The sequence below is a fragment of the Chinchilla lanigera genome, unplaced genomic scaffold (genome assembly GCF_000276665.1).
Source record: "Chinchilla lanigera isolate Chin_1 unplaced genomic scaffold, ChiLan1.0 scaffold00048, whole genome shotgun sequence".
Lineage (NCBI taxonomy): Eukaryota > Metazoa > Chordata > Mammalia > Rodentia > Chinchillidae > Chinchilla > Chinchilla lanigera.
In genome coordinates this window covers 13473603-13500302 of record NW_004955449.1, presented here as the reverse complement: position 1 = coordinate 13500302, position 26700 = coordinate 13473603, and the positions used below count along the sequence as shown (strand labels likewise).

Here is a 26700-nt window from a genome sequence, read left to right as displayed (position 1 = left end):
TTTGGGTATCAGAGTTAAGGAAAATATGAATGGCTTAAGCCTTTGCTACATTATGTACACTGCAATAGCATAGCAGTTATATTGGGTACTTGCTTCCTTTGACCTGCTAATTTTGCCCCAGTTCTATGAAGAAATTAGCTGCTAACCAAACAAATAGCTTTCTTTAAGAATGTGTGGGGGTTTTGGATGTCGTTATTGTTCTCATGATGCAAAAAGTACGATATACAATAGATATGTATATTAACAACCACAAAAAAGTATCAAAGACCACAGGGTGATAAACAGGGAGGGAACTGAATGAAAAGATTATCCTTCTGCCTCTGCCTCCACCAGTCTATGTATAGAAATGGATTTGGAAGGTTAGGCTGTAAACTTCTAGATAAGAAAGAGGCTTGTCTGTTTCCTCTGAAAAGGTTCTGACTGCGTGTGGGTGTCAGCAGAATACCTCCAGGACGTTCCTTCTGTGTGGCTCGTATTGTAATCCAGAGGCCATCTGATATTATCAGTGTGGGACATCAGCTGTACTTTCCCATGCTGTCTCTGGCAGAAATGTGACATTGTGATTCTGGGTAATCAGGACTGAGAAACAGGCCAAAGGGAGACTGACGTTCCAGGCCAAGGATCACAGGGCCCTGAAGGGTTTATGTGTTTCCCCAGATGCTGGGAGACCAAATCCAGCAAAGATGATCTGAGGTCTGAGTTTACAGAATGTCATTAGAACTTCAATCACCAGAAAACCTATCCACAAAGGGACTAAATAGAGGGGGAGACATTACCGTTTAGAGTTACAGGGGTCACTACAGGTAGGACATCGTTCACAGGTGGGTCCTGAGGCTCCAGGGTTTGTGCAGACGCACTTGCCACATACGCAGTGCCCACGCCCGCTGCAGAGCGTGCCGTCTTCAGAGATGCAGGTGTCTGTGCTGGTGGTACAGTTGCAGTACTCACCGGTCCAGCCACTCCTGCATACACATTCGCCACACTCACAGTCTCCATTATCTGTAAAACACATGCTCAAGGCTACTCATGGCCAAAACCACGTGCAGGTTTTGTGGGGGTGGGGGCATCTTTTCTTTTTGCTTTAAAATATTAGTAAAAAGACAGAAGAACAATAAGTGTGTGTGTTTGTGTGCATGTGTGTGCGTGTGTGTATGTGTGTGTGTGATGGAGGCATGTGTGCAGATGCACTTTATTGAATGTGTTTTGGTAACAGCATATATTTAGTGATTGGTCTCCTAACTGAAAATCCACTTGATTACCTGATGTTCTAGCAAACAGACAACAACCAGAAGAAATGAGATAATCCAGACATAATTAAGTAGTTACTTGGTGAGTTTGTGTTTGTAGTAAATATGTATATAATTCATTTTATTTTTTGCTTTTAGTTAATATGCCATAAGCTACAGAAGCATGTAATCCCTGTCAGTACCCACTCTGTTATGTCCCTAAAGATGAATGATCATGAAAATCTCATCTATAAAACAAGGAACACGATCTAATTCTAATAGTTGTGATCAGCAGAGATAATGTAGAGAAGTCTCCTATTTTTGTATTCACCAATTATTTGTCCCAAAAGCATAGAGTAAGTACTCAACAAAGTCATTATTTAACAAACTTCAATTGAGTACATACTGTATGCCAAAGGTTATATTAGGCATGAAGATACAGAATTAAGGAAGATAAGGTCAATGAACTTATAGTCTATTATAGAAGAATGGCAAATAAATACTATTCCTACTAAATGTAATACAGAATGATAAGTCTGTGTACACAGGGGAAAGTTTCCAAATTACACTAACGATCTGGGAAAGCCTCCAGAGGAAGTGATGCTTGGGTTGAATTTGGAAGATAAAGAGAGTGGACAGTTAGAAGAGGGTTACATGCATTTCAGGCACAGAAAAAGACACAGGCAAATGATGCAAGTGTGGAATTGTGTGATCTGCTTAAAACCATAAGTTTCATATGCATAGAGAACCTATGGAATGTGGTGGCAGCAAAGGATGGAAAGGTCCACAAAATGGCAGGAGTCAGGTCATGAGAAACGTTGTGGGCTTTAAGAACTTTTTCCCTGAAGGTTCCAGAATTTTAAGTAGGAGATGGGCCTGGATACATGTATATGTGTCTAGAAATATCTTGGCATGAGTGCAGAGATCATACTAGAGACAGGAAAACCAATTAAGAGGTGTCCTGAACCACTGGCAAGATAAACGGGAAAAGAAAAAAGAACACACAGTTCAGGGATGGAGTGCTCAGGGCATGGTGTGATGGGTATGAGGTGTAGTGTGAGGGCAGAGATTGGGTTGGAATCCTCCCCTGTGCTCAGGCCTTCCACTGACCTGGAGTGGAAGCCAGCTCATGGTCACTGCCACACACCCAATGCCTGTGGTGCTCAATTTTTGAGTGAATAAATGGTTCTGAAGCAGAAGAGGAAATTATATTTGTTATGGAAGACAGTGAATTCACTTTGGTCTCTCCAGTTGACATCCTAGATGGTTCGATATCTATAGATGAGCCTGAAGTTTGGAGTCTGGATCCACCAGGAAGCAGCCATGCTGAGTCAGGTCATCCAGGGAAAGCAGGTAGAGAGAGAAAAGCTCTGCAGAGTATCAGCATTTAAAATGTGGTCAGGGAAAGGATTCTCCTGAGAGAGACTGAAGGGCAGGGGCAGTGGGAATGATGCTGCTGAAGCCTGGAGCAAACACAGTCTGTGTGGGGAGGCACGGGGCAATTTCTGTGGACAAGCAGCTCATCCGACGCTGGAAAGCCTTCTATGGATCTGGCCACATAACAGCTCATAGAACATACTCTAAAATGATAAAGCGTTTAGGACAGTGGGTTTTTATTTCTCTCTATAGTGTTTTTGTGTGCCTCTCATGCTCAAGGTACTAAAACGGGCATTTCACGTTCCAAACAAATTACATATGCACTAGTTATTAGCATCATTCCTCAAAAGATCTGGTAAGAAGAATTTATAAGCAAAATTATTCATCAGTATTAAAATTCCTGTGCTTTCACTGAAAACAAAGTGGACGTAAAAAAAAAATCACAAGTGATTCATTCATTCACTTGTGGGACACACCGCCAAGTTCACTGTAGAATGAAGGATTCTAGGTTTTCTTTTGTAAACTTTGGTCTAGTCACTAGGTCCTTTTCTGTCTTCATAACTGGGCTTAAGGGACTAAGAGTCCTTGACTTAATGCTCTACATGGACAAGACTCACTGAAAAAAAATAATTGCAAAAGTTTCAAAGTTGAATTCTAATTGCTCCTGGTGTGTGTGTGTGTGTGTGTGTACACACATATGTAATCTCGCATATATGTGTGTATATGTTTATACATTTTGTTATGTATATACATACACTGTGTACATATACTAAAAGCATATACTTCTCCAATGAAAGTCGAATTAAACTTTATCAGATTTAAGATGTTGAAGCATACCCCAACTGCATTTCATTACCTATGTAATTCACAATTGAGCCAATTAATTCAAAACTAAGAATAATTGAGTAATTTGGGCCAAAATTTCCATATATAAGTGATCTTCAGAGTTATAATATCTTTTTGTTCCTTCCTCAGCAAAATAAGAAACTTTTATGACAAGAAGATATTTCTAAAATGCAGTAGTAAAAATAAAATAAAATAAAATGCAATCGTTTGAAAAATATGATCTATAAATATTATTAAATGAAATATGCATCTCCAAATACTTTGAGACTGCCAAAGGATACCACTGCCTGTAAAAATTACTTGGCAGAAATTTACAAAACTCTTCCTAGAGCAGTAGAAAGGAGCATCACAACAAAAACACAAAAGGCTCCTTTCAGAGTTTGGAAGCCCTCAGCTCCGATGGTCTCAGAATCAGCAACCTGGTCTCCAAAGTAGCTAATTGATACCCTCAAGCAACCAACTATCTAAAGCACCTGTTCTTACAACAACAACAACAGCAGCAGCAGCAACAAGTTTGTATTTGTCACGTGTAGAGGCCAGATGATAACTTAGAAGTAGTTACCAGTCTCGTTTCAGATGGATATATCACATTTCTGGAAGTCATGACAAGTAACTGTAAGTGCATAATCGCAGGAAGTTTGTTCTCTAATGCCATTTTTTTGTTACTGTTTCCAGTCTCTCAGAATCAAAATATAAGAGACAAATGGAATTTGGTCAAGGAAAAAAAAAAATCAATGGAGCCCTCTACCTTTGAGTATTACAGGGATGAAGGAAGTTGCATGAAAAAGCACACTGCAGTAACAGCCCTTCAGAAAGCATATTACTTGTAAAATAAGTGAGATGACACAAATTGTGAAGCTGTAGCCTGTTTGGTCTGCTTTGAAAAGCACAGCAGCAGCAGCAGCAGCAGCATCTGTTCAACAGTGCCACGCACAGATTTTACTCCGGCACCAAGCACAACCCAGGCGCACAGTAGAACTCCACAAACATTTGCTGAATTTGAGTAATTGTGTTTACTTTAGTGTACCTTTTAAAAGAGACCAATTATAGAATGACATCTTTTGTGATGCTACTAAAGAACAAAATAGCTTTTGAGAAAGAGTAATGTTTGAAGATCATAAAGTACTCCACAGCATGAAGGAAACTGGCGCTGGTAAAGTTTTCTAAGTGCAGCTGAAGAAATCACTGAGTTTTCTAAATAGAACTCCTGTATCTGATTAAAAAGAGGTGTTTCTGTCAGAACTTCCTGATATACAGATCAACTCAACTCTGAGTTTACTTTGTTTCTTCTGCACACAAATATAGTGAAAGACAATTAAGGAATGCCTGCTCCTGGGCTCAGCTGAGTGGTTTACACTGGCCTAGATGCCTCCGATCCAGGATGTAAAGGGTGAAACACACATGGAGTTAGTATCGCTACTAGACTAGGCTGCCTTTAGAATTTTTAAAAGGAGTGAAGTCAAGTGCTTGGAACATGTGTCTATTAAAAGACTTGCAGTAGAAATGCAGGGTGGGATTCTGCCAAATGTGTTTTTTCTGTGCTGTGGTAAAGCCTTCGGCTGACTTCTTGCCACCTTCAGACTGTGTCCCGCGGGCATCATGTGAAGGAAGAGCTGATATAGGTTTAGAAAGCTACTGTGCAGTCAGAAAATAAACCTTTGAATGAAAGGGGAGAGAAATGGGTCAGAACTGGAGCAGACCCTAACTTGTTCACTCTTTGTTGGGGGTGGGGTGGGAAGGTAAATTTTTCTCAAAAGAACCTATTGGTAGCCACAGCAGCAGCGAAGAAATGAAAGTAGTAGACTCCTAAGGGTATCAGATGGTTTTCAAAAAGCTCAAGCTCTTTGAGGCCTCTTCCTCTCAGGCTTTTCCCCCTTGGAAATTAGTCTCTTTTCTATGTTCCTGACACTGTGGCTTGAAAACATAACTTTGCTTAGTTTTCTATAAAGATAATGGCTTTCTTTTTTTTTGTTTTTTTTGTTTTTTTGGTTTTTTCTCCGGTACCGGGAACCGAACTCACGACCTTGCACTTGCCAGGCAGGCGCTTTTGCCGCTGAGCTAAATCCCCAGCCCTGATAATGGCTTTCTGTTTTGAAGAGTTCTATGCTTACACACTGTGAGAAACCAAGACATTAGATCTTAAATCGAGCAGCCAGTGAGTATTTCAATTGTAGTACAAATTTAGATAATTTAAAAATATATGAACATATTTATAATTCTTGCCTGAGTAGGTTATGCTTAACTACATATGTATGTATGTTGGAATGAACTATAAGTCGTGTTTTAGATGATGAATTCTTTTGTAGTGAGAGATTTTGCAATAAACATTTTATTATAAACTTTTCTTAAATTTCTTGAGAACCTGAGAGCAATTTTCTGCTTTATATTCTTTCCACAGGCTTCCTCACATGTGTCCTTACCCATCCTTATTAGACTCAACTAAACCTAGTATCTGTCACATTGTAGGTGTTTAATAAATAGTTACGGAATAAGTAAAAGTCGTGAAAGTCCACTTAGCATTTCTGTGCTCCTTGTCCTGGGCAGTATGCTTTTACTTTTTAGCAGTCTGATTTTTTATTTTTTCAAGCTAGCAGGCATTTAAGAGTTGAATCAAACCTAGCAGCTTGACCCAGAAAAGTCTGGAAGATAATGGAGTTCAGATTACAGGCGGTTTTGTACAGTAGGGTGATACCTAGAGAGACAGCATTTCCATCTTTTACCTACTTACTCTCAGGGAAATAATAGAAATGTAGGTTCAGATGGCAGATGTCTCACCCCAAGTGAATATTAAAGCCTGAAAAAATTCATTCATTCAAGAGAAGATTCATTTATCTTGGGTTTAGACTTGGTGAAACCCACTGAGTTGATCAACAAATATTTATTGAGCACTTACTATGCCCAAGAAAACAAGGAAGGGACAAAAGATGCAAAGCCCCCTCCTGATACATGAACAGCTACAGTGTAAGATGGACTTAGATGTAGCCTACCTCCACAGAGCAGCCCTTTATGTCTCACACAGGAGAAATTGTCACACTGGCAGTACGGTCCGTAAATGTTTCCATAGGGAGACAAGTGGCAGATGCACTGTCCACAGTAGCAGTCACCCCTGCCGCTGCACGAGGGATGGTCTGGGGCCTCCTTGCAGGAGTCTGTGCTCAGCGTGTCCTCACCACACTCGCAGCGAGGGCCCATGTGGCCGGGGTTACAGGCGCACACCCCACACTGGAAGGAGCCGTTCCCATTGTGGCATTTGGAGCTGTTCACTTCCACTTCTTTCTGACAACTGCAGCTGCACTCTGGGCTGACCAGGATTTCCAGGGTGTCCCCCAGCCCGACTGGCTTTATGATAATGTGCCTGCTTTTCCTCTCGCAGCTTGGTATACTCACGGTCACATTGAAGGAAGCCTGGAAAAGAAAATACTACTTATCAGCGCCCTCCATTCACCAACCTGCAGGAGGTGAAACAAAGCTGTGGGGAAATCATTTTTGCCAAAAACGTGTGGTGTAAGGAAATCTCTGCAGTTCTTGGAAGAAGTCCGGTTTCAATGAGCTAAGCTAATCTCTACCCATCCAAATACTTTTCCGCCAGTCTGCCGGCCATCTACTTACTGTTTCTCCCACTTTCATGTGCAAGCATTTCTTTTGGTGTGGAAAGAGGGTTCCATTGTTACAGACCGCTGTGAACGAAAGATTGAGTCCCTCTGTATCTCCTAACACTTCCAGCTCCACCTCGGACCGCAGTTCCTTTAGTAAAGACAAGCAGAGGTAATGAAGTCACAACTGAAAAATTACAGCCAGAAGAAGGAATATGAGTCATGTTCATTAAACTACCTATGAATAAAATTAAATTGGGTCGAAAGAAATTCTCCATGTCATGAAGCAAGAAGACAATACATTTCATATTTTATCTAATCTAAGACATTAATTATAAAATACATTATTTTAAAAATTAGTCTGTGATAAAATACCTGAGACGGTTCCGCAGAATACTGTGTATGACAGACGTCAGTTTATCATTGCTCTGGAAAGCATTTCCTCGTGCTGAACTGTTTGGCAAATTCTCCTATCTTGAGTTGCACAGTTTGGCGTATAAAAGGCAATTCTTTTGCTTATGTATTGCTAACACAATAGAACAATGGGCTCCTTTCTTGCATGTGTCATTATTTTCTAGGTCCCATAAAGCAGCTGATTGTTGCTTTTTAAGGAACACAGAATTGCAGCCATTCCTGCAAGTATGAATACCGCTTCACTGATATCAAATTGACACCCTGCTGCTCTGTTTTGGTACATTTCTGCATAAATAATAACTTTTCATCTAAACAACCAGTCATAGTGCAAACTTTTTGAAGATATATTAAAATGCCAGTTAAACTTCGTGCTTCTAGAAGCCACGATGCATTTAGCAAGTTGGAATGATGGTGATCACAATTGTCAGTGAAAACTCTATCCTTGATTACTGCCCAGAACACAGTGGCTGTAAGAGATCATTAGTTACACGATGGACAATTTTAGAGGTGTTAAAATGTAAGGGGACACTATGCTGTAAAAATCAGTGGAATTTATTGAGCATCTATTGTACATTAAGTGCAGGGTCAGGGAAAGACCAAATTTCTGCTCTCAAATTTATCATCTTACTTTTTCTATTTCTTCTTTCTTATAACATAAAGTCTGTATTTGGGGGGACAAAACCAAATTATTAAAAATTCCAACTAGAATAGGGTTGGGGATATAACTCCATGGTAGAGTGCTTGCCTACCAAACATGGCCTGGATAGACTCCTCTGTACAAGAGAATAAAAGTAAATTTGAAAATATAATGAATTAAATTGAATTATTATCCAAATTATTTAAAATGCTTTCAGACAATGAATCAATTTCTTTGTTGACATTTTATTTACTTATTTATTTATTTATTTATTTATTTAGTCTTTTTTGAGACAGGGTCCCACTATGCAGTTCAGGCTGGCCTTGAGCTCACTTTGTAGCTCAGGCTGATCTCAAACTTACAAGGATCCTCCTGCCTCAGCCTCCCGAGTGCTGTGATTACAGATGTGCGCCACCACACCTGGCTTTCACTGTTGACATTTTACTACTAGAAGTCCGATGCACTATCCATTGCACCACAGAGCCACCTATTGTTGACATTTTAAAAAGCATGTTCAGCTTCAAATTTTCCTGAACTATAATTTTACCAGCTGCGTAGTACGATGACCCTGCCTTCTCCACACTCTGCTCCTACTGAAATCATCAGGAATTAAGACAGAAGTAGTGTTGGAGAAGCGGCACAGTGAGTCAGCAGCAAAATGAGAAATGAGGGATGTGTCTGCAGGTAACAGCAATAACGAGGGCTCGTGAGTGACATAATCGAAACTAAATGAAGGGAATCTCAGCATGGATATCATTGAATATCGTATTGCAAACTTAACCAGGAATATTTTAATGCAAATTTCTCAGGGAAAGGACATCAATGTTAACTTCTATTTTTCATCACTTCATTAATTTATTTATGGAGCATGTCTTCTGAGTCAGGCAAAGAAAACAAACCAAGTGGATTTTTTCTTTTGGTTTAAATCCCAGTGGGAGAGTTTACCCTTGGGTGCATCGATATTTCTAGTAGCTTTTAGTATATGGTTCTGGAAGGAAGGAAGTTAGCGAGAGATGGTCAGACAAACACACATCCAATATTTAAGATTTTTATATCATGAGTTAATAATCAATATGGCACTGTAAAATACTCAGCTGATGTTGGTAGCCACAAATTGTAAACACAAATTTCCTCTGCTCTACCAGAGTCAATCAGAAATATTTTATGTATTCTTTCCTTAATTCTCTGTCCTTTCATTTCTTTTATTTTTTAGTCTGAGGAAAGAATTCAGTCTGAAGGTCCCTATATTTTAAAGTCTTTTAAAAATACATTTAAAAATAATAAGAGTAAAAATACAATTGGTATCAGTGCCGTAACCTACTACATACTTCATTCACCCTTTGAATTGTAAAGCTGCAGTAATAACTCCAGAGAAAGACCGTTTAGCAGAATAATAGATGAGTCTTGATATTTTTGAGACAGTAAAACAAGGACAGAAGATGCAATGCAAGTGTTTAATGCCTTTACTTCAACTGCCTCTTAAGTTATGTGGATGATTTGGAACCATAAAGTGAGATGGAATTTCTGAGAGAGCAAGCAGGGGGATGGATGGGGTTGTGAGACTGCAGCAGGGAGATTTTTTTGACAATCACTGTTTTCTGATTTGTCTGATTTCTTAGTTATTAACAGCCAACACTGTTAAGAGTATTGCAGTGGAGAAAATGGAATATTATAAGGTAGTGAAGGCTTGCTTTGTGATTTTATTTGATTCTACACACTAAAATATTACTGCACAAGAAGGAAGAAGGGTTTATAGTGTTTTGTTGACAAGTTTTCCTGTCTGGAAGAATTTCAAATCTGAGCTAATATGATGATTAGTTTTTGATGCAAACTAAGAAAACTGAAATTTCTGAGAATTATCAGTGAGAAAAGCCATGTCCTCTTATTATTGTGATGGATACAAATATATTTAGTTCTTTGAATAAAAGAAGTATTTGAGGAGAAATATCTTGCTTTTCCTCATTCAGGTGAATTTCAAAATTGGTAGAGTGATGTCAAAGCCACAGAGTTTTGTTTTCAAAGTATGTAGCTTTTACTTCTTTTATACTTCTCCAGAGATGTATATGAAAGAAATTGAGCACATCTTTTTTTAAAAAAGTTTCCCAGATGCTTCTGATAAGTCATTTACTTAAGGGTCACTAATACAGATATGCTAAGTATGACTTTCATGTGGATCATTGATTTGCAATTTTCAAACATCACAAATTAGGACAAGCTTACTCATTCATTATTATGTAAATGCTGTTTAGAGCAAACTCTGGAGCTTTACTGCACTCTAAAATTTACTTTCCCAATTTAGAACTACATCTACATCTTTATGTAGTGTTTTGGGTTTTTTGTAAGTGAAGTCAAGAAGGGGAATGATATTTAGGAACCAAAATACAGAAGAGTTAGCAATTGGCTAGCCACTGTTGTCTCATGGAGTTAGGAAATGGGGACAAAAAAGGAAAATAATAACTCTGTAGGTATGTATCTTAATTTAAGGGAATAATTCTGTCCTCATTACGAATTCATGAATTCTAGGCCAAAAATTATATAGGTACTCATTAAACAAATGAAAATTTTCCTGTTCCCCTAAAGCAGAGAACCTAAAATGTGGCGTGCTTTGTGTATTTTTGGTGTTTTACTACATAGCCAGCACTTGTATTTTTGCTTGAGTTATGAACTCATCTCATTAAGCCTATGGAATTGGTTCCCCCATAATTCTGCTACTCACTGAATTCATTTACACTGAAACATTGAATTTTTTTCCAGACAAAGGAGAGTTTAACTGTGTGATGGTGGAGACCACTACAAAGCCCTGAGCAGGACTTAAATTAATCAATTGGCTTTTAATGTTCACTTGAATCTGTCAAAGGCCTAGGCTCCTTATCTGGAAGTGGGCAATGGACTCATAGTAAGTGAACCTCTGTGAGTCACTAATTCCTATTAAAACCTGTAATAGTGGATAAAGCTGGAAAGGCTCAAAGGATAAGACAAGATCACAGCCAAGGACCCCTGGATCCAATCTCAACTAAATAGACTAGCCTCAGGCATCTCACTCCAGGGTGGATTAATTTAATCCCTTATTTGGAGAATTAACTGAGTAATTCCACCATTTTGGAGTACTCCCTTCCCTTCCTCTGATAACCAAATAAATACAGGCCACCCAGAGAAGGTCTTGGTCTTAGCCCTGAGAGAATCTTGAATTCTGTGAGGGGGCTTTGATCCTCCTGGAGCCCTGAAATCATTCCATTTGCCTCTTTTTATTTAGCCTTCACCTTATAATCATTTGGGAGACTGTGGACGTGATCAGCTCAAGATATGTAATATGACTCATGGAGTCTGTTCAGTCAAATTAAAACTTTGCTGGGGACAGTGCGATTGTTTGAACTCTAGGATCAGGTGTTTGACATTCTTTACCTGCTGCTCTATCTTTCAGGAAAAATATCTGCAAATGAAGTTAATAAAATTTATATTTTGGCTACATTAATGCAGAAAGATTGTCTTGGATAAGCACTGTCTCTACCAACAAATGAGAGGGCACATCACTGCCTAAAACACATCTTAGGTTTTGAATACCAAAGATATGCAAAAAAGAAGTCAACCTTTTCATAAAGTAAAATGTCATACCTCATAAGCTGAGATGATCAGCTGGAGAATGTTTCCAGAGTCCTTGTGAAGTAGCCCCACTGTGGCTCCAGGAATAAGCTTTGCATAATTCTGTAAACAAACAAATAAACAAGCAAGACTGAGTCAATCTTTGCTCCAAGTTATGGGGAAATGTTAAATATGGACTTCAGCTTATTGGTTGTGAGCCTCTATTTCACAGGTTGGGGAATTTCCCTGAAAGTGTAGCAGTGACATGATGCTGTGTACTGAAGTCCAGTGCGAAATGGATTGGCCCAAATTGCTTTGGAGAAATCTAGGATTTGTGGTTGCCTTGGTCTAGGCTGTGATTTATACCATGACAGGATTCATGTCTCAAATAATAACATTTAAATAATGTCTTCCATTCCTCAAGCATCATATGTCCAAAAAAGTTGAGCATGAATCTAAGAAATTCCTTCTCTTTTTAACATCACAGAAACCAAGGTTTGGCAATGAGGGAACTGGGTTGTTCTGTAAATCATTTGGTTTAGCGGACTTAGTCAATCATTGCTTGGTGGACAAGTGGAATGTACTTTTGGATAGTTGCCATTAACTCTCCCTTTCCTGCTGGTAATGAGCACTCCTTTGGAGGTATCAGCAGAGTCCGGGGTTTGGCTGGAATTGAATACACCACATCGTGATCATGTGAGTCAGAACATAATTCTAAATGCTCTGCATACTCTGCTTGTGTTATTTCCTCTGAGAACACACAGTAGCAGTTCATCACCACCCAGGTATCAAGCCTGGCCAGAAGACACAGCATTGCAAAGAAGTGAATTTTCCAAACATCCGCACCGTAGTTCTCTTTTACATTTTATGCTTTAAAAGTTTGTTATTTTCAAATGGAAAGCTTTCCAAAGTACATGATGCACACTGTCTTAAAAGCTCATAAAAACATACCAGCTTATTTTTTAAAGGAATGGAGTTCTACTTGTCATTATTAACTACTGTTCTGTATGCATCAAAGACTTTCACAACCCAAGAAGTTGAACTTACACCATGTAGGCCCTGGCTGCTACGTTTTGTTTCTTGTAGTTGTTTTAAAATAATTTCCACCTCCTCCTTATTAAACCGTCAGTATCTCTTGCTGACTCACTCATTTATTTGCTTACTGTTGCATGGAGAAACATCTAGTTGTAGGCTTAATATGCTGTGCCAGGTAAATAACAGATACTACTCTTTCTGTCAGTGTGGTCTTCTGCGTCACCATGTGTAGTGAAATCAGATGACTGAGTTACTGAAACTGTATATAGAAAATACAATGATAGATTTTCTTTGACAGATTTAGGACATCTTGTACAGTTCCAACGTAATTTAAATATGCCGTCTTATTCTAAAGAAGATTTAAGTGCTTTAGAAAGTACACAAAAATGAATTAGAATTAATAATTTATCTCTAATTATGAGAGTGATATTAAGTCTATAAAACAGACAATGAGAATGCACAAGAGGAACAGATGGAGCCAGGGTGAGGTTAGAACACAGATACAAGTGGGAAGTCCTGGGTAATTACTCGGTGTGGGTGTCTAGGTAAGTCCAAGCTTTCTATTCTACACGTATGGGGAAAAATGGGCTTTGGTTTTGATTTATGGGTTTTGTAATGTTCCACTTCAGTGTTCATGTCTGAAGTTGCTGGAAATCTGAACTCTTAAATGTTTCAAATGTGGCTGTGCTTTGACACTGCATTTTAATATTGAGGGGGACACAGGCAGTGGTCCAGAAAACACTCCTCATCTTAGACCATGCACCACATCCTTCCCTATTGGCGGAAGGCCCTCTTCTATTTCCCTGAGTCAGGTGGAACTTGTAAAATACCAGGAAGGCACCGCTTCATCAACTTATCTCTTCAAGTAAACACCTGTCACAAGAAGCTGTGAAGCATGAGGCTTGTGGTTAATAGCAAATGCCTAAACAGGGACTTGCACTCCACTCAAGTGGAGCTGGAATGTGTGTAAATTTGACTGATCCCAGAAGAGAGTCAGAGGGAATCTTTAGAGCTCAACAAAGGAAGGTTTAGGTAGTTTGAAAAAAATTTCAAGGTTCTTAGGTTTGCACGAAAACTGCCATCCTTGAACTCCATCCTGGTATGTCCAAGAAGGCAAGGTCATGGGAATTTTCTGCAAGCACTAGTTCAAGGAGCCTTCAGATTTGGGGCTAATTCTTGGCTAACACAGCTGAGCCCATTGACTTCCTAAAGCATAAGTATGATTCCACGTGTGGTTTGACTTTGGGCATTTGGCTATTAGCACGAGTGGATAACATTAATGGCATTTGCTGAGTGCCAGCACGGCAAGGCTATAAAGAAGCTGGCAGCTGGTAGGAGTACCCAGTGATAATGCTGACAGTTGTGGAGAAGAAGACTATTAATTTCTGGATGCTGATTCCCCCCAAAGCATTTCAAATAATTAACTAAAAACATAGATAATTTGGCTTTGTGGGTGAACCCTGTAAAAAATGATACTTTAAATCTGGTATTATTATGATTACTGTAAATATCATGTATCTAATGCTTTCTTCTCATTAAGGTCTTAAGGTGCTATTATAAATCATTGTGATGAAACATGCTTAATGTTAGAAAAAGGATGACTCTGCATGCCTAGCTATGATGAATTACATAGCATGGTGGTTCTGAAAGATGATGCTTGGATATTAGAAATGGTGAATTCTGTAAACATGATGTTGTGTGAGCTGATTAAAAATGCAACCTCCTATGCTTGGGCTTGAATTCCCTATTATTGTTTTCTGCAGGTTACCCTACTTATAGGTCTTCTCCCTACCCCTCTGCTATGCCACCCAGGAATCCCCCAGGTTGCTCTTGTCAGTCACTCTGGTTGTCTTAGTTTATTTTCTTCTTCAAGCCTAATTGATTTGTTTACTCCATCTCCATCTCAAAAAATTTGCTCCCTGAAAATCTCCTCCTTAAGGATAGAGAATTAGAAGAGGACAGGGCATTCAGTGGACAGGCATCCGAGGAGAGGGAGGACAGGGCCTGAATTCACATCTGCACTCTCCGGGCTTCTCTCAGCACTGCTCAGGCTCTGGCTACCAGAACCAGCTGTCAGGTGTGCACTCATGCTTGGTTCAGGGCAGAGGAACATGTGGCCAGTCACATACCCACTGCCTGGTTACCATGGACAGGCCATTGGTTGGCTTTCTCTTCAAAGAGATTCTGGCTGAGGACCTCGGCAGACCCTCTCTTGCTTTTGGTGATGTCTTGGTGTTCTCTCCCCAGAAGGGACAGCTCCTGACATGACCACCATTCCTGCTTTGACTGCACCTCCTGTAGGATATCTTCTCAAAGCCTGCCTGGCTTCTGGGTCCATGGTTAGTATTAACTGTATCTTTGCTGAGTATCTTGTTCCGGGGTCTACCTTGGAAGGGGTGGTGAGTCTAGTCCGGAGCCTTATGTTCCCCTCCAGGGACCTTTGTGCTATAGTTTCAAAGATTCTTTACCTTCTCAGAGCTCACTAACCATCATTTATAGAGACCACAATATTCATGTTTCTCAGTAGAGCATGGGGAACCCAAAATTAACTTGCCACATACTATCTAGAAGCATTTTTATAAAGAATATGTAAAACCAACTAGAGCTATGAGCCACTTCTGTTTAGGTTCTGTGCTTACATAACTTTCTATGATGCCTCACTAATATCACTACTTCATTTTACGCTCAGCAATGACATATGATCAACATTATTAGTTTTCAATATATTAACAACCTGTATCAATTTTTATATTCTTAATTATACTTACCAAATGTATGTTTATAGCAGCGTAATTCACCATAGTTAAATTATAGAAGTGACCTATAGCCTATCAACAAATGAATGGATAAAGAAAATGTAATGTGCACAATGCAGTTATACTCAACTGTAAAGAAGGGTAAGTTTGAATCACTATGGGAAAAATGGATGGACCTTGAGATCATAATATGAGAAACCCCAAATATAAACCATTGAAAGAGCAAAAATAAAGAGAGATGGTAGAAAACAGGGAAGTGACTGTAAAGACGGGAAGTGATCTGGGAAGGGAGGGACAGGGAAGGTCAGCAGGGAAGGGTGTGTGTATCCATATGTACCACTTCCTCAACATGAATGCACTTACTGTGCATCACAGATATATACTGATGAAAAAGAAACATATATTCACTAAAAGATTGGCTTTTACAGACTGAGAACTCATGATATTATATAATCTGTTCACAAATATTTCATCGGATCTTTCAACATTTTCTTGTCATTTCTTTGTACACTTTTGGTCAGTGGCTCCTGTTTGTGCTCTTTTTCTCCGAAATTTAATAGCAGCATAATGCACATACACAGTGTTCAAGTAGTAAGTATATGACCCAATGAGCATTTAAAAAGTGAACAAGCAACCATAAGCATCAGGGAGACCAAGCAATCAAACATGATCGGTCCCCTGGAATCCTTCCTATACCGCTTCCCAGGCATCACCCTCCACTGATAGCATAAAATTATCTTGACTTTCATCACTGTAGAAGTCAGGGGAGACAGCTTTATGGCTTTAAGGTTAAAAAATGTCTTAGGTAAGACACAAAAAGCACTACTTATAAAGAAAAAGATGGGTAAATAGGATTTAAAAGTAGGAATTCCATCTATAGATCCGATGCAATCCCAATCAAAATACAGCAAGTTATTTTGTGGATATCAATAAACTGATTAAAAATATATGAACTTTGGGTTGAGGCAAAAGTCCTAGAATAGATAACTTCATACTGAAGGAGAAAAACCAAGTTGGGAGACTGATACTACTTGAATTTAAGACTTTAAAGCTACAGTACACCAGACAATGTGGTTTTCACACCAACAACAAAAAGACAAAGAGATCAATGGAAGAGAATAGAGAGTTTAGAAACACATTCACATAAATAAAATCAGCTGATTGTTGATGAAGGAGCAAGGCCACCACATTGGAGTAAAAATTGTATTTTCAACAAAAGGTATTGAAGCAATTGTACATCTACATGCAAAAAAAAAAATGAGTCTAGACATACATATTATACCTTTCACAAATATTAACTCAAAATGCATTACTGAGCTAACTGAAAATGTAAAACTATAAATCCCTAGAAGACAGGAAAAAATCTAGGTGATCTTGAGTTTGGCAGTGACTTTTTAAGATAAAAAAACCAAATGCATGATCCATGAGAGAATTGATAAGCTGGATTTTAAAACTTCTGTTCTGTGAAAGACAATGTCAGGAGAATGAGAAGACAAGCCACAGAGCGGAGTGAGTAAGTGCAAAGGACACATCTGACAAGGGTTTGTTATCTGAAATACACAAGGAACTCTTGAAAGTCAACACGGAAACAAACCATTTGTTTTAAAAGTGAGCCAAAGACCTGAACATACGCCTCACCAAAGATGATACACAGAGAACAAATAAGCACATGAAGAGATACCTCATATCATATGTTTCTGGAGAAATGCAGATGAAACAACAGTCAGATACCACTACATGCCTCTTAGAATGGCCAAATCCGGAGCACTGACAGCGCAAACAGCCTTGGTTGCTTATACAGAGCTTTCTCCAGTGGTCTCTTTCCCCCTTGCACCTTTAACACTTACCATATGGTCCAGCAAACTCCACAGCACTTAGCTAAGGGGGCTGAAAACCTATGACTAAACAAAAAGTTTCAGATACCTGTTTATACTAGCTGTATTTGTAGTTGTCAAAACTCGGAAGCAAGCTAGATGTCTTCGGTAGTCAAATGGATACATGGTGGCACATTCAGACGGCAGAATATTATTCAGTACTAAAAAGAAATGAGCTATTGGGCCATGAAAAGACATAGAGGAATCTTAAATGCATATTATTCAGTGAAAGAGACCTATCTACAAAGGATACATCCTGTATTATTTCAGCTACATGATGTGGAAAAGGCAAAACTGTGGAGCCAGAAAAAAAGATCATTACTGGAGGTATAGCTCAGGGGCAGAGCAAGTGCCTAACATAGGCGAGGCCCTTGTTTGATCCCCAGCCCTGCTAAATAAATAAATTAATTAAATGTAAAATTGATCAGAGGTTACGGGGAGAGAGCAGGATGAATAGGGAGAGCATAGGGGATTTTTAGGGTGTGAAACTGCCCGCTAAGACTCTGCAACGGCAGATACATGCCATTACACATTGGTCAAATCCTGAACGTACAGTGTCAGAAGTGAACCCTGATGTGTACTGTGTACTGTGTACTGCGGGCGATGATGCCGCATGAAAGCAGATTCGTGCATGGTGGAGGGGATGATGACAAGCAGGGAGGCTGTGTATGAACAAGACAGCGGATTTAGCAGAAATCTCTGTAGCTTCCACTCAGTTTTGCTGTACACCTAAAACTGCTCTAAAAAAAAATGTATTTTTTTAAAAATTAAAAATTTCTATTCTCAAAGACATACCTGTTAAGAGAGTAAGAAAGAGCCCTTGATTGGAGAAGGTATCTGTAGTACATGCAAATGACAAAGGAATGTAAACGACAAAAGATTTTTACGTATGAACAAAAAAAGACATCCTAATAAAAACAGACATGGAAGTGCCAAATAAATATGTTAAAAGTATTCAGTATCATTAGTTATTAAAGAAATAGTAATTGAAACCACAATGGCATGCCACTGTGGACCCACCAGAATAGCTAAATTTTTTTTTTTTTTTTTGTCTTTTTTGATACAGGGTCTCTCTGTGCTGTTCAGGCTGGCCTTCAGCTCACTTTGTAGCCCAGGCTGGTCTCGAACTCGCAACGATCCTCCTGCCTCAGTCTCCCAAGTGCTGGGAGTACAGGCCTGCACTACCACGCCCAGCTCTAGAATGGCTAAAATTTAAAAACTGTAAATTTAAACATTGATTGCAGACACATAATTGGAATGTAAGTTGGCACAACTACTTTGGGAACGTGGTTTCCTACTGTATCTGCTAGAGCTGAACATAAGCACACCCTCCTAGTAATTCTGAAGTAGGATAGGAGAAATAAAAATAGGCAAAAAGGAGATAGGGATACGATAATTTTAAAAATTGTACTTTTAAGAAAACTACAGCTTCAGAACACAATAAAAGTTACCCAAGGTTTAAGAATGCCTTCTCTTTTCCTTTCTAGGCAACATACTCCAAAATTCCTAACATGCTCAAAAGATACAATAAGCTTTTAGGTGAGACCCATGCTGCCAGGTGTGGTGGCACAAGCTTGTAGTCCCAGCACTGGGGAGGCTGAGTAGGAGGATTGCTGCAAGTTCAGGGTCAACCTGGGCTACATAGAGAGTTCAAGTCCACCCTGAACTGCATAGTGAGACCTTGTCTCAAAAGACAACTGGACTCATGTTTTTCTTCTGATATTACAGATTCATAAATCCATAGACTTTTACCTTCATGAAAGTACTATTCATTGAGTACCTATCTGTACACTTCATACCCAGGAAATGGTTTGCATTTTAATCTAGCTCACTACTAAGTAACTTGATAGACAGAGACGCTAGGAATAGCATACACACCTAGTGTATTCCTACATCACCAGTCTCTAGGACACCTACATAAATTTTCCAAGCCCAGACCACAATGCATCTTGTCCCGAAGTGACTGCACTTGCTTCTGAGTGTGTATTTCTTTCATGGTGCTTAATTCATCGGCCTATGCCTCTCACTGATGAGTCCTGCATTTTTTCCATGACAACTCAAGAACCTACTCTGCGGTGGGGGTTTGTAGGAGGCCCCATCTTCTCTCTGAGAGGACCTCCTCAGACCCCATCTGGTGACAATTCTACTCCAAGATATACACACCCAGCTGAGATGGGCCCCCAGAATGGAGCTATTCTGAGACAGTCAAGAGCATAGAGAAGCATTTGTTGTGGATGATGCTGTCTTGGTCATGTTTCGCAGTGATGATGCCAGTGTCATTTAAATTTCAGAAAGTACAGGTAGTTCTGAAAGAAGGTGGGCTCTATCCAGTACTTTGGTCACAAGGAATAATCAGTTCCTATGTGATTCTTTCTAGCCAGTATGGACCAAGGGACCTGTCACCAGACAAATTCTGTAGCTCTCACAGGCAATTAACTCATCTCACCTCATTCGCCTCCAGTGTCTCTCCCCTTGCTTAGTTGCTGCTCCGAGGACTAAACTCCCGTGAGCTGAAATTACTGTGCAACTTGCAACGGGATGGAGAGGCCCTGACACCCCAAACACTTCTTAGTAGACTTACTTTTATACACTGCAACTTCAGAACCCCCAGGCTCCTGGGGCATCTGTTGTGGGGACCCTCAGACAGGCTTAGGGAAGTGGCAGCAATGTATGGGGCAGCTTCCACATGGATCCCTGCAGCCATGCAGGGAGCCCACTGCACAGATAGCTAATAGTGCCCAGAGCCTGCCCTCTACGTGCCCAGGGTGGAAGAGCTAGCTCTGACATTCATGCTTGGCTGTGTCATCCCTTTCAGTCTTTTCAGAAGTTTAGATACCATAGTTATCCTGTTATACTGCCAAAATCACGAGGCCCAAAGACTTTAACGTGCCTGAAATCACCCACTAGGAAGCAGAGCTGGACCCACCCCTGCCTGGCACCAGATCTCACAAGACCACTTCTGTCAGGTGCCTGGCAATGGCTCTCCTGATCTTGTGGCATCGCTGTTGAGGTTAGTAAGCTGAAGATGAGGTATATTAATTTCCCTGCCATAACAAGATGGCATAAACTGGGTGGCTCCCAACAGAAATTTATTGTTTCATAGTTCTGGATCTTAGAAGTCTGAGATTAAGTTGCAGGAAGTGCCAGCCTCCCATTGAAACCTATAGGGGAGAATCCATCCTTGTTTCTTTCTAGCTGCTGGCGATACCAGCAACCCTTAGCATCCTTGGCTCGTAGATGCATCCCTTCTCTCTAACTCCCGCTCCTCACTGTGTTCTCACCTCAAATGTATGTGTCTCTGCAATTTTCCTCTTCGTAGAAGAACACTGTTCTTATTAGATTAAAGGTCTACATTTCTCCAGGGTGACCTTAATGTTAACTAACTGCGTCTACATACTGAGCATTAGATCTTTGACATATCTTTTTTTTTTTTTTTTTTGACAAGGTATGACTCTGTAGTCCAAGCTGGCCTTGAACTCACTATGTAGCCCAGGCTGGCCTCAAACTTAGGGTGATCCTCCTGTCTCAGCCTCCCCAGTGCTGTGATTATGCCTCCCCAGGCATGCACCACCACACCCACTTTTAACATCTTTTTGGAGTCATGATTCACCCAGAAATACAGAGATGAGTTCTTTTGATTTCTTTAAATTTATACCCTTACTTTCAACTGGGTAATTGAGTAACTTGCTGTTATGGTTGATACATTGTGTCAACTTGGGGAGTCTAGAGGTTTGGCTCAGTGACTCAGCAGGAAGCCAGGGTGCTTACTTTGTATACATCCTGCGCCTGTGGAAGAGGAGGGCACGGAGATTATGTGAGGGCTACACGCCCCCTGGGTGGGGGTAGCCTGTTTATTTGTAAGGGAGGGAAAGAGGCTGCTTGCTGCCTTTCCTCCCTTTTGCTCTTGTTTTTGCTGTGTTCTGCCACCATGAACGTTTGCCCTCTGCCATGTGCCACTCTGCCTCGGAGCCAGCCAAGTATGGACTGAAACCTCCACAAACTGTAAGCTAAAGAAACCTTTCCTTCTTTAATTTGGGGCGTTGGGTATTTTGTCCCAGCAACAAGAAAAAAGTAACCAAGACGCTTGCCCGGACACAGAGGAGGTAAGTGGTAGAAACAAATCTTGACTCCACAGCAGGCGCTCACTCTTTTCCACCGGCCCCCTGCAGGAGGAAGCGGTGCTGATGCCAGGAGCAAACGAAGATGAGAGTCTCATTAGCAAGTTAAGATAGTGCTTTGTCCATGGGGACTCCGAGGTTATAGAATACTTTTCTAGCCAAAGCAAAGGAAGAAAGAAGGAGGGCTGTAGCTGTAATGATTTTCCAACTCAAAGACTACATCTTGAAAGAATTAGGAAGTAGCAAAAACATAGAGGCAGAAAAAATTTTCCAGGGGAGTGTATTGTGATATTTATCTGGTCCAAGGAAAACAGCTCTTTTCTGGTGAAGGCTTGCAAGTGGTGTGCTTCTTCCAGGGCTTGGGGCTGCGGGGGTGCTGAAATAAATCCTTAGGAAAGCAATCAGAACGCTTTCTTTCTTCCCGTGAGGTCTTTCATTCTTGTCAAGTTTTATTTCCCTGGTTTTCTCCTTCATTATCAGTAAATGCAGGGCTACCCATATTATGCAAAAGTTTACCCCCGGGCTCAACTCTGTTACTAGGGCACCCAAAATTCCAAAAAAGAACGTGTAATTGTTTCTGGCACAAGGGTGGAGTGAATGTCTGTCTCTGGGCTGCATGCTCTCTGCTTTGCCTTCAGGCTTTCAATTGTCAGCATTCCACAGTCAGGCAGGTAGCAATGCGAGTGTGCTAATTAGATCAGGTGCTTGATCTTGAAGTCTGTACCAGCAATGACTAGGTAGTGGGCTTCAGAACTTTTGAGCACTACCTGTCTTTCTCCCAGTCTGCCTGGAATGTAATTATCTTGTCAGCCAAGAAGCTGTAGTGCACAGCTGAACGAGTGCTAGGCAGCAGTAACAGTGATAAGAGAAGACGAATGGACTCACGATGCACGACTGTTCTGAGACAAACATACGCAGAGATGTGCTGGAGAATGGAGACTCAGAGAACAAAGAGCCCGAGTTGAGTATTTGTTACCGAGGATACTTCAGATCTTCCCTTAACAAGATTACTTGCCTTTTGAGAGCGATTGCGGACCTTTGCTGGGGACTGCAAGTCCCTAAGCTTTAGAAAGCCCTTTTAATATGGGAAGCGATGTGGGGTTCAGCAGCAGTCTGTGTGCTTTGCAGACCAATGACAGGTAATAAAACTTTGAAGGATGACAAGTAGGAAGGGGATGAAGGGGACAAGAAAATAGCAAGCAGGTGTATGTGGCGGGACTGCAAAAGAGCTCTCAGCCTCCATGCTGCAGCTGTGGTGGGTGGATCAGCAGCACCAGCATTTTCTTGGAGACTGTTAGGAATGTAGAATCTCAGGCCTACCCTAGACCTCCTGAATCAGTCTGCATGTTCACAACCCCGCCCCCTCCACTGGGTACACCAGAGGAGGTTTAAAAAAGATAATACTGGTGCATTCATCTCAGCCCCAGACACGCTGATTTACTCAGACCTGGGTGTAGGTCAGGCAGCAGGTTTAAAACAGACAAATAAAATCAAGCCATGCAAAACACTCCCTAAATAATTCTGATGAGCACCAAAGCCTGAGAACCCATGGAATCGCACTTGCTTTCCTCTCTGTGCCTACAGGACGGGGGGATTTGCTTTCAGCTTCCCTTTCCCATTTTATCCCCTTCTATTCCAGCTCACTCCAGGCTGACTGAACGTTTTTAAATTTTTCAAGCACACTGAGTGCTGAACCCCCTGCTGCCTCAGAACCTTTGAACATGCTTTCTCCTCTTCAAAATTCCTCAAGCTTCTGCCTTCTGCTTATCACTTCTTACAAGGAGTCCTCTTTCCAGATCCTAAGAGTGATCTCACTCTTTTTGCCTTTATTACTTCCCGTTTTGGTGTACTATTGTTTTCTGTTTCTTTGCTAATAACTTTAAAAGTTCTACTTGGCTATTTGTTCATTAATTCTTGTCTATTTACCCCCAATAAACTAAACACAATGTTTTTCATTCTCTCCTATTCTCCCAGTGCCTAGGCAGTGTTTGTCAGGGCACACAGAGTAAAAGGATGAAGCAAGTATCAGCAAGTTATGACCTGGGGGTACATTTTGCCTCTCACCTATTTCTGTAAATAACCACACTCATGTGTTTCCTTATGGTCCCGGATGCTTTTCATGTGACATTGGGAGAGCTGAGTGGTTCTGACAGAAGCCACGTGTCCCACAAACCTTTCAATCACACTGTGCCTCTCCACTGAGAGGTTACCAGGTAAAGTGCAATGTGCCGTTTAAATTTCAGAGGAGAAAAGAGATTAATTTCTAATATAACTGTATCCCCAATGTTGCATGAAACATACTTATACTAAAGAATATTTGTTTTTTAAAACTCTCATTTGACTGGATGTCCTATTTTTTATGTGGAAACGCTAACCTCTAAATTAATAAAAAAGCATGTCCAAACTATGCAAGTTCAATGGATGTCTTTCAAAATTTTCTGTTTACTTCTAGAAGATTCAGTCTTGAAGGGGCAAGAAAATCTTAAAGTATGCTATACTTAATACTATTCTTTTCATAGCCCCTCCCAGATGACTTGACCTGAAATTAAATATATAACACTTTTAAACTTTATTTCCGGGGGGCTGTCAGCGTAAGCTGTCCTCTGTGTGTGGAAGCCATCTGTGACCATTTAGAGGGCTACTCCATGTGGAAAGTACTTGGTTGCAGTTAGTCTCCCACATGGTGATCCGAGCTGAATGAGCACTTCGTAAGCACAGCAGCAATGGACCAGCCTCACAAATACCGACTTGTACGGAGTGGCCAGCTGCCTCCATAGCAGAGCTTCAGGACAATAAAACGGGAGTTCTCTCTTCCTGTGGGCTCAGACAGAGCACAGGAAAGAGTAATTCCAGAGCCCTGAGCCCTTTGTATCTCAGAGAGGAGCCTTGTTTATAAGACATCAGAGTCCTCACCAAAGGGACCCACTCAGGGGTCAGAAGGAAGCAGGTACTAAAAGCAATGAGTTGTTTTATTAACGTTAGAACATAAGAAAGTTGCCACTGCACATCTGTTAAAAAGTAGCCAGCAAGTAAGAATGTAGTTCAGATTTGTACCCGAAGGTAAAAGAGAGGCAAATTTAAATATTAAAGCACACATGCTAAAGTATGGCAACCATAGGCTTAGGCAACCATCCAATTTTGTGGGATGATCTTGATATCATCTAATATTATTCTTGTTAATTAAAGTAATCAACGTCTAACTAACTACAATTTAATATTTTATGCCTTTCTAAGACCGTAAATATATAAACTCATTAAAATTTTTTAATATACTTAATATGCACAGTATTATGCCAATTATGTTAAAATATGTAAACACATTCAAAAAGATAGGGAAGACTTATTCTAAAATGTCAACATTAGTTAGCTATGTCTGAGAGGTGAGCTTATGAATGATCCTTGCTTTCTTCCTGTTTTTTAGTGTTCCACTTCCTTTTTTTTCGGCAAACGTGTTAATTTTATAATCAGAAAAAGGATAACTAAGTTTGTTTTGTTCTGGTCACACTTCCACACTACACTGTGGTGGGAGGGTACTTTGGAAAGACACTTGCACAGTCCCAGGAAAAGTGGGATTGAGTTCTTTTGTTACCAGGGATTCCACCTGTAGGTGTGGATGCTTGACAGTGCGTGTGTACAAGGGTGTGCACAACTGCAGTCCCTGTCCTCCTGCACAGATAGAAGTGATGTGACACTCTCAGTTATGGAAAGAACTCCCTGCATCTCTGCTGTCACAATGTGCAGAGCAGCGGGATGGAGTCACCGAGAGCTGCACCAGCTTCCGTGGGTAAACTCCAATGCGCAGCCCTGAGCACAGCAGTGTGAATGTACCTAAGTGACTGTACCTAACCTAAAAATGGCTAAAATGGCCAAGTTTATGTTTTATATATAGTATGAAAATATAATAAGAAATACAATTTAAAAAAATCATTGGAGTTCACGGTAATTCCCTCCTTTTCAGGATCAGTCATTGATCTGAAAGCCAGAGGTCATTGTTCTAGTCCTTCAGAGCTAAAATCAAGTTGTAGAAATAATACGTGCACCATGAAATCAAGCTTAGGAGCCATGTTTATATACCTATAGGTGTCCCTATATTTTTATAGAACAGAGAGCAAGCGTGAAGATAATGAACATCAAATTTAGGGTACTGATGACCTCTACAGAAAAAAGAAAGAGGCGGTCAGCCCAGGACTGGGCAGTTCCATTGCAGGCAAGTGTGTGTGAGATGCTTTAATACTTTTAAAACTTACTTTTTTGCTTACTTTTAGTAAGCAAAAATGGTTGCAAAGTATTAAGATTTGTGTAGTATTAGCAGTGGGTATGCAGATATATAATATATATTTATATAGTCACAGTAAACTCTAGCTGTTGTCAGACCTGGTGCCCCCATTTTGCCCCTCTGACGGGAAGCAGTGATAGTGATTCCTGGATAGTAGCGGGTTTGGGTGTCTGGTCAGTGGCATAACGCTCCCTAGCGTGTTGTCCGCTCTTACCACTCCAAGTTTAAATAACCCACAAGGCAGAATCAAAGCCCCTCTTCAAGTCTCCACACCTTTAAATTGCTCTATTCATCTAAATTAACAGCAACAGTAAAGAACCCCAGGTCAAGCGGTTCCTGGCCTTGAGGACTCTGTCATTTACAAGGAACTCACTTACTGGTTCATCTCTCAGGAATCTCTGCTCAACCCTTGGGCTACGTGCTTTTAAAGTGATGTCTAAAGTTGGTTGCTTTACTTAAAATACTATTCTTCAGGTGATCTAGTGATTAGAAATTGGCATGGACTGTCACTGAGTTCAATTCTAACTTCTCTCAGTGGTTGAGGCTGGAGACTCTATCCAAATCGTGGCCCTTAGAATTTGCTTTGCTATTTGGGTTCTAGAGCCGTAAAACGCAGACTAATTCAGAAACTGAGTGTAGAACTCTTAAACCCCAGACTGTCCCTAGTAAGCTGTCTGCAGTCTTTCCCCATTACCTTATTCTTATCCTAGTCACTGTTGCCTATCACTCTGCGCCTTCACTTTTTAGCCTTAGAGCGTGAAGTGCTTGGTCCAACCCTTGATACTACTGCATTAAAAGCAGTCTGATCATTGCCAATTACTCTGTTGCCCCTTACAACAAAAATGGTGAATGGAAAAGGGAACGAAGACTGACAGCCATGAAAACTTTGGATCCTCAGTAAAACGCTGCCAGGAGCTTTCCCCTTAGAACACAAGTCTCTGAAGGGTTCTCATCCTGTTTTTTAAGCTA

General features: G+C 40.5%; 1 protein-coding gene across 3 annotated transcripts in view; it reads right to left on the bottom strand.

The window, feature by feature from the left end:
• Window positions 1–26700, bottom strand: part of Itgb6 (integrin, beta 6) — a 133867-nt gene that overhangs the window by 20577 nt on the left and 86590 nt on the right. For all 3 annotated transcript variants that reach the window (XM_005393349.2, XM_005393354.2, XM_013518789.1), the window contains 4 exons: window positions 11706–11795; window positions 7059–7193; window positions 6437–6854; window positions 777–999 (listed from right to left, as the gene is read on the bottom strand). In XM_005393349.2, coding sequence (XP_005393406.1) covers window positions 777–999; window positions 6437–6854; window positions 7059–7193; window positions 11706–11795 — 866 coding nt within the window. The remainder of the gene's footprint in view (window positions 1–776; window positions 1000–6436; window positions 6855–7058; window positions 7194–11705; window positions 11796–26700) is intronic.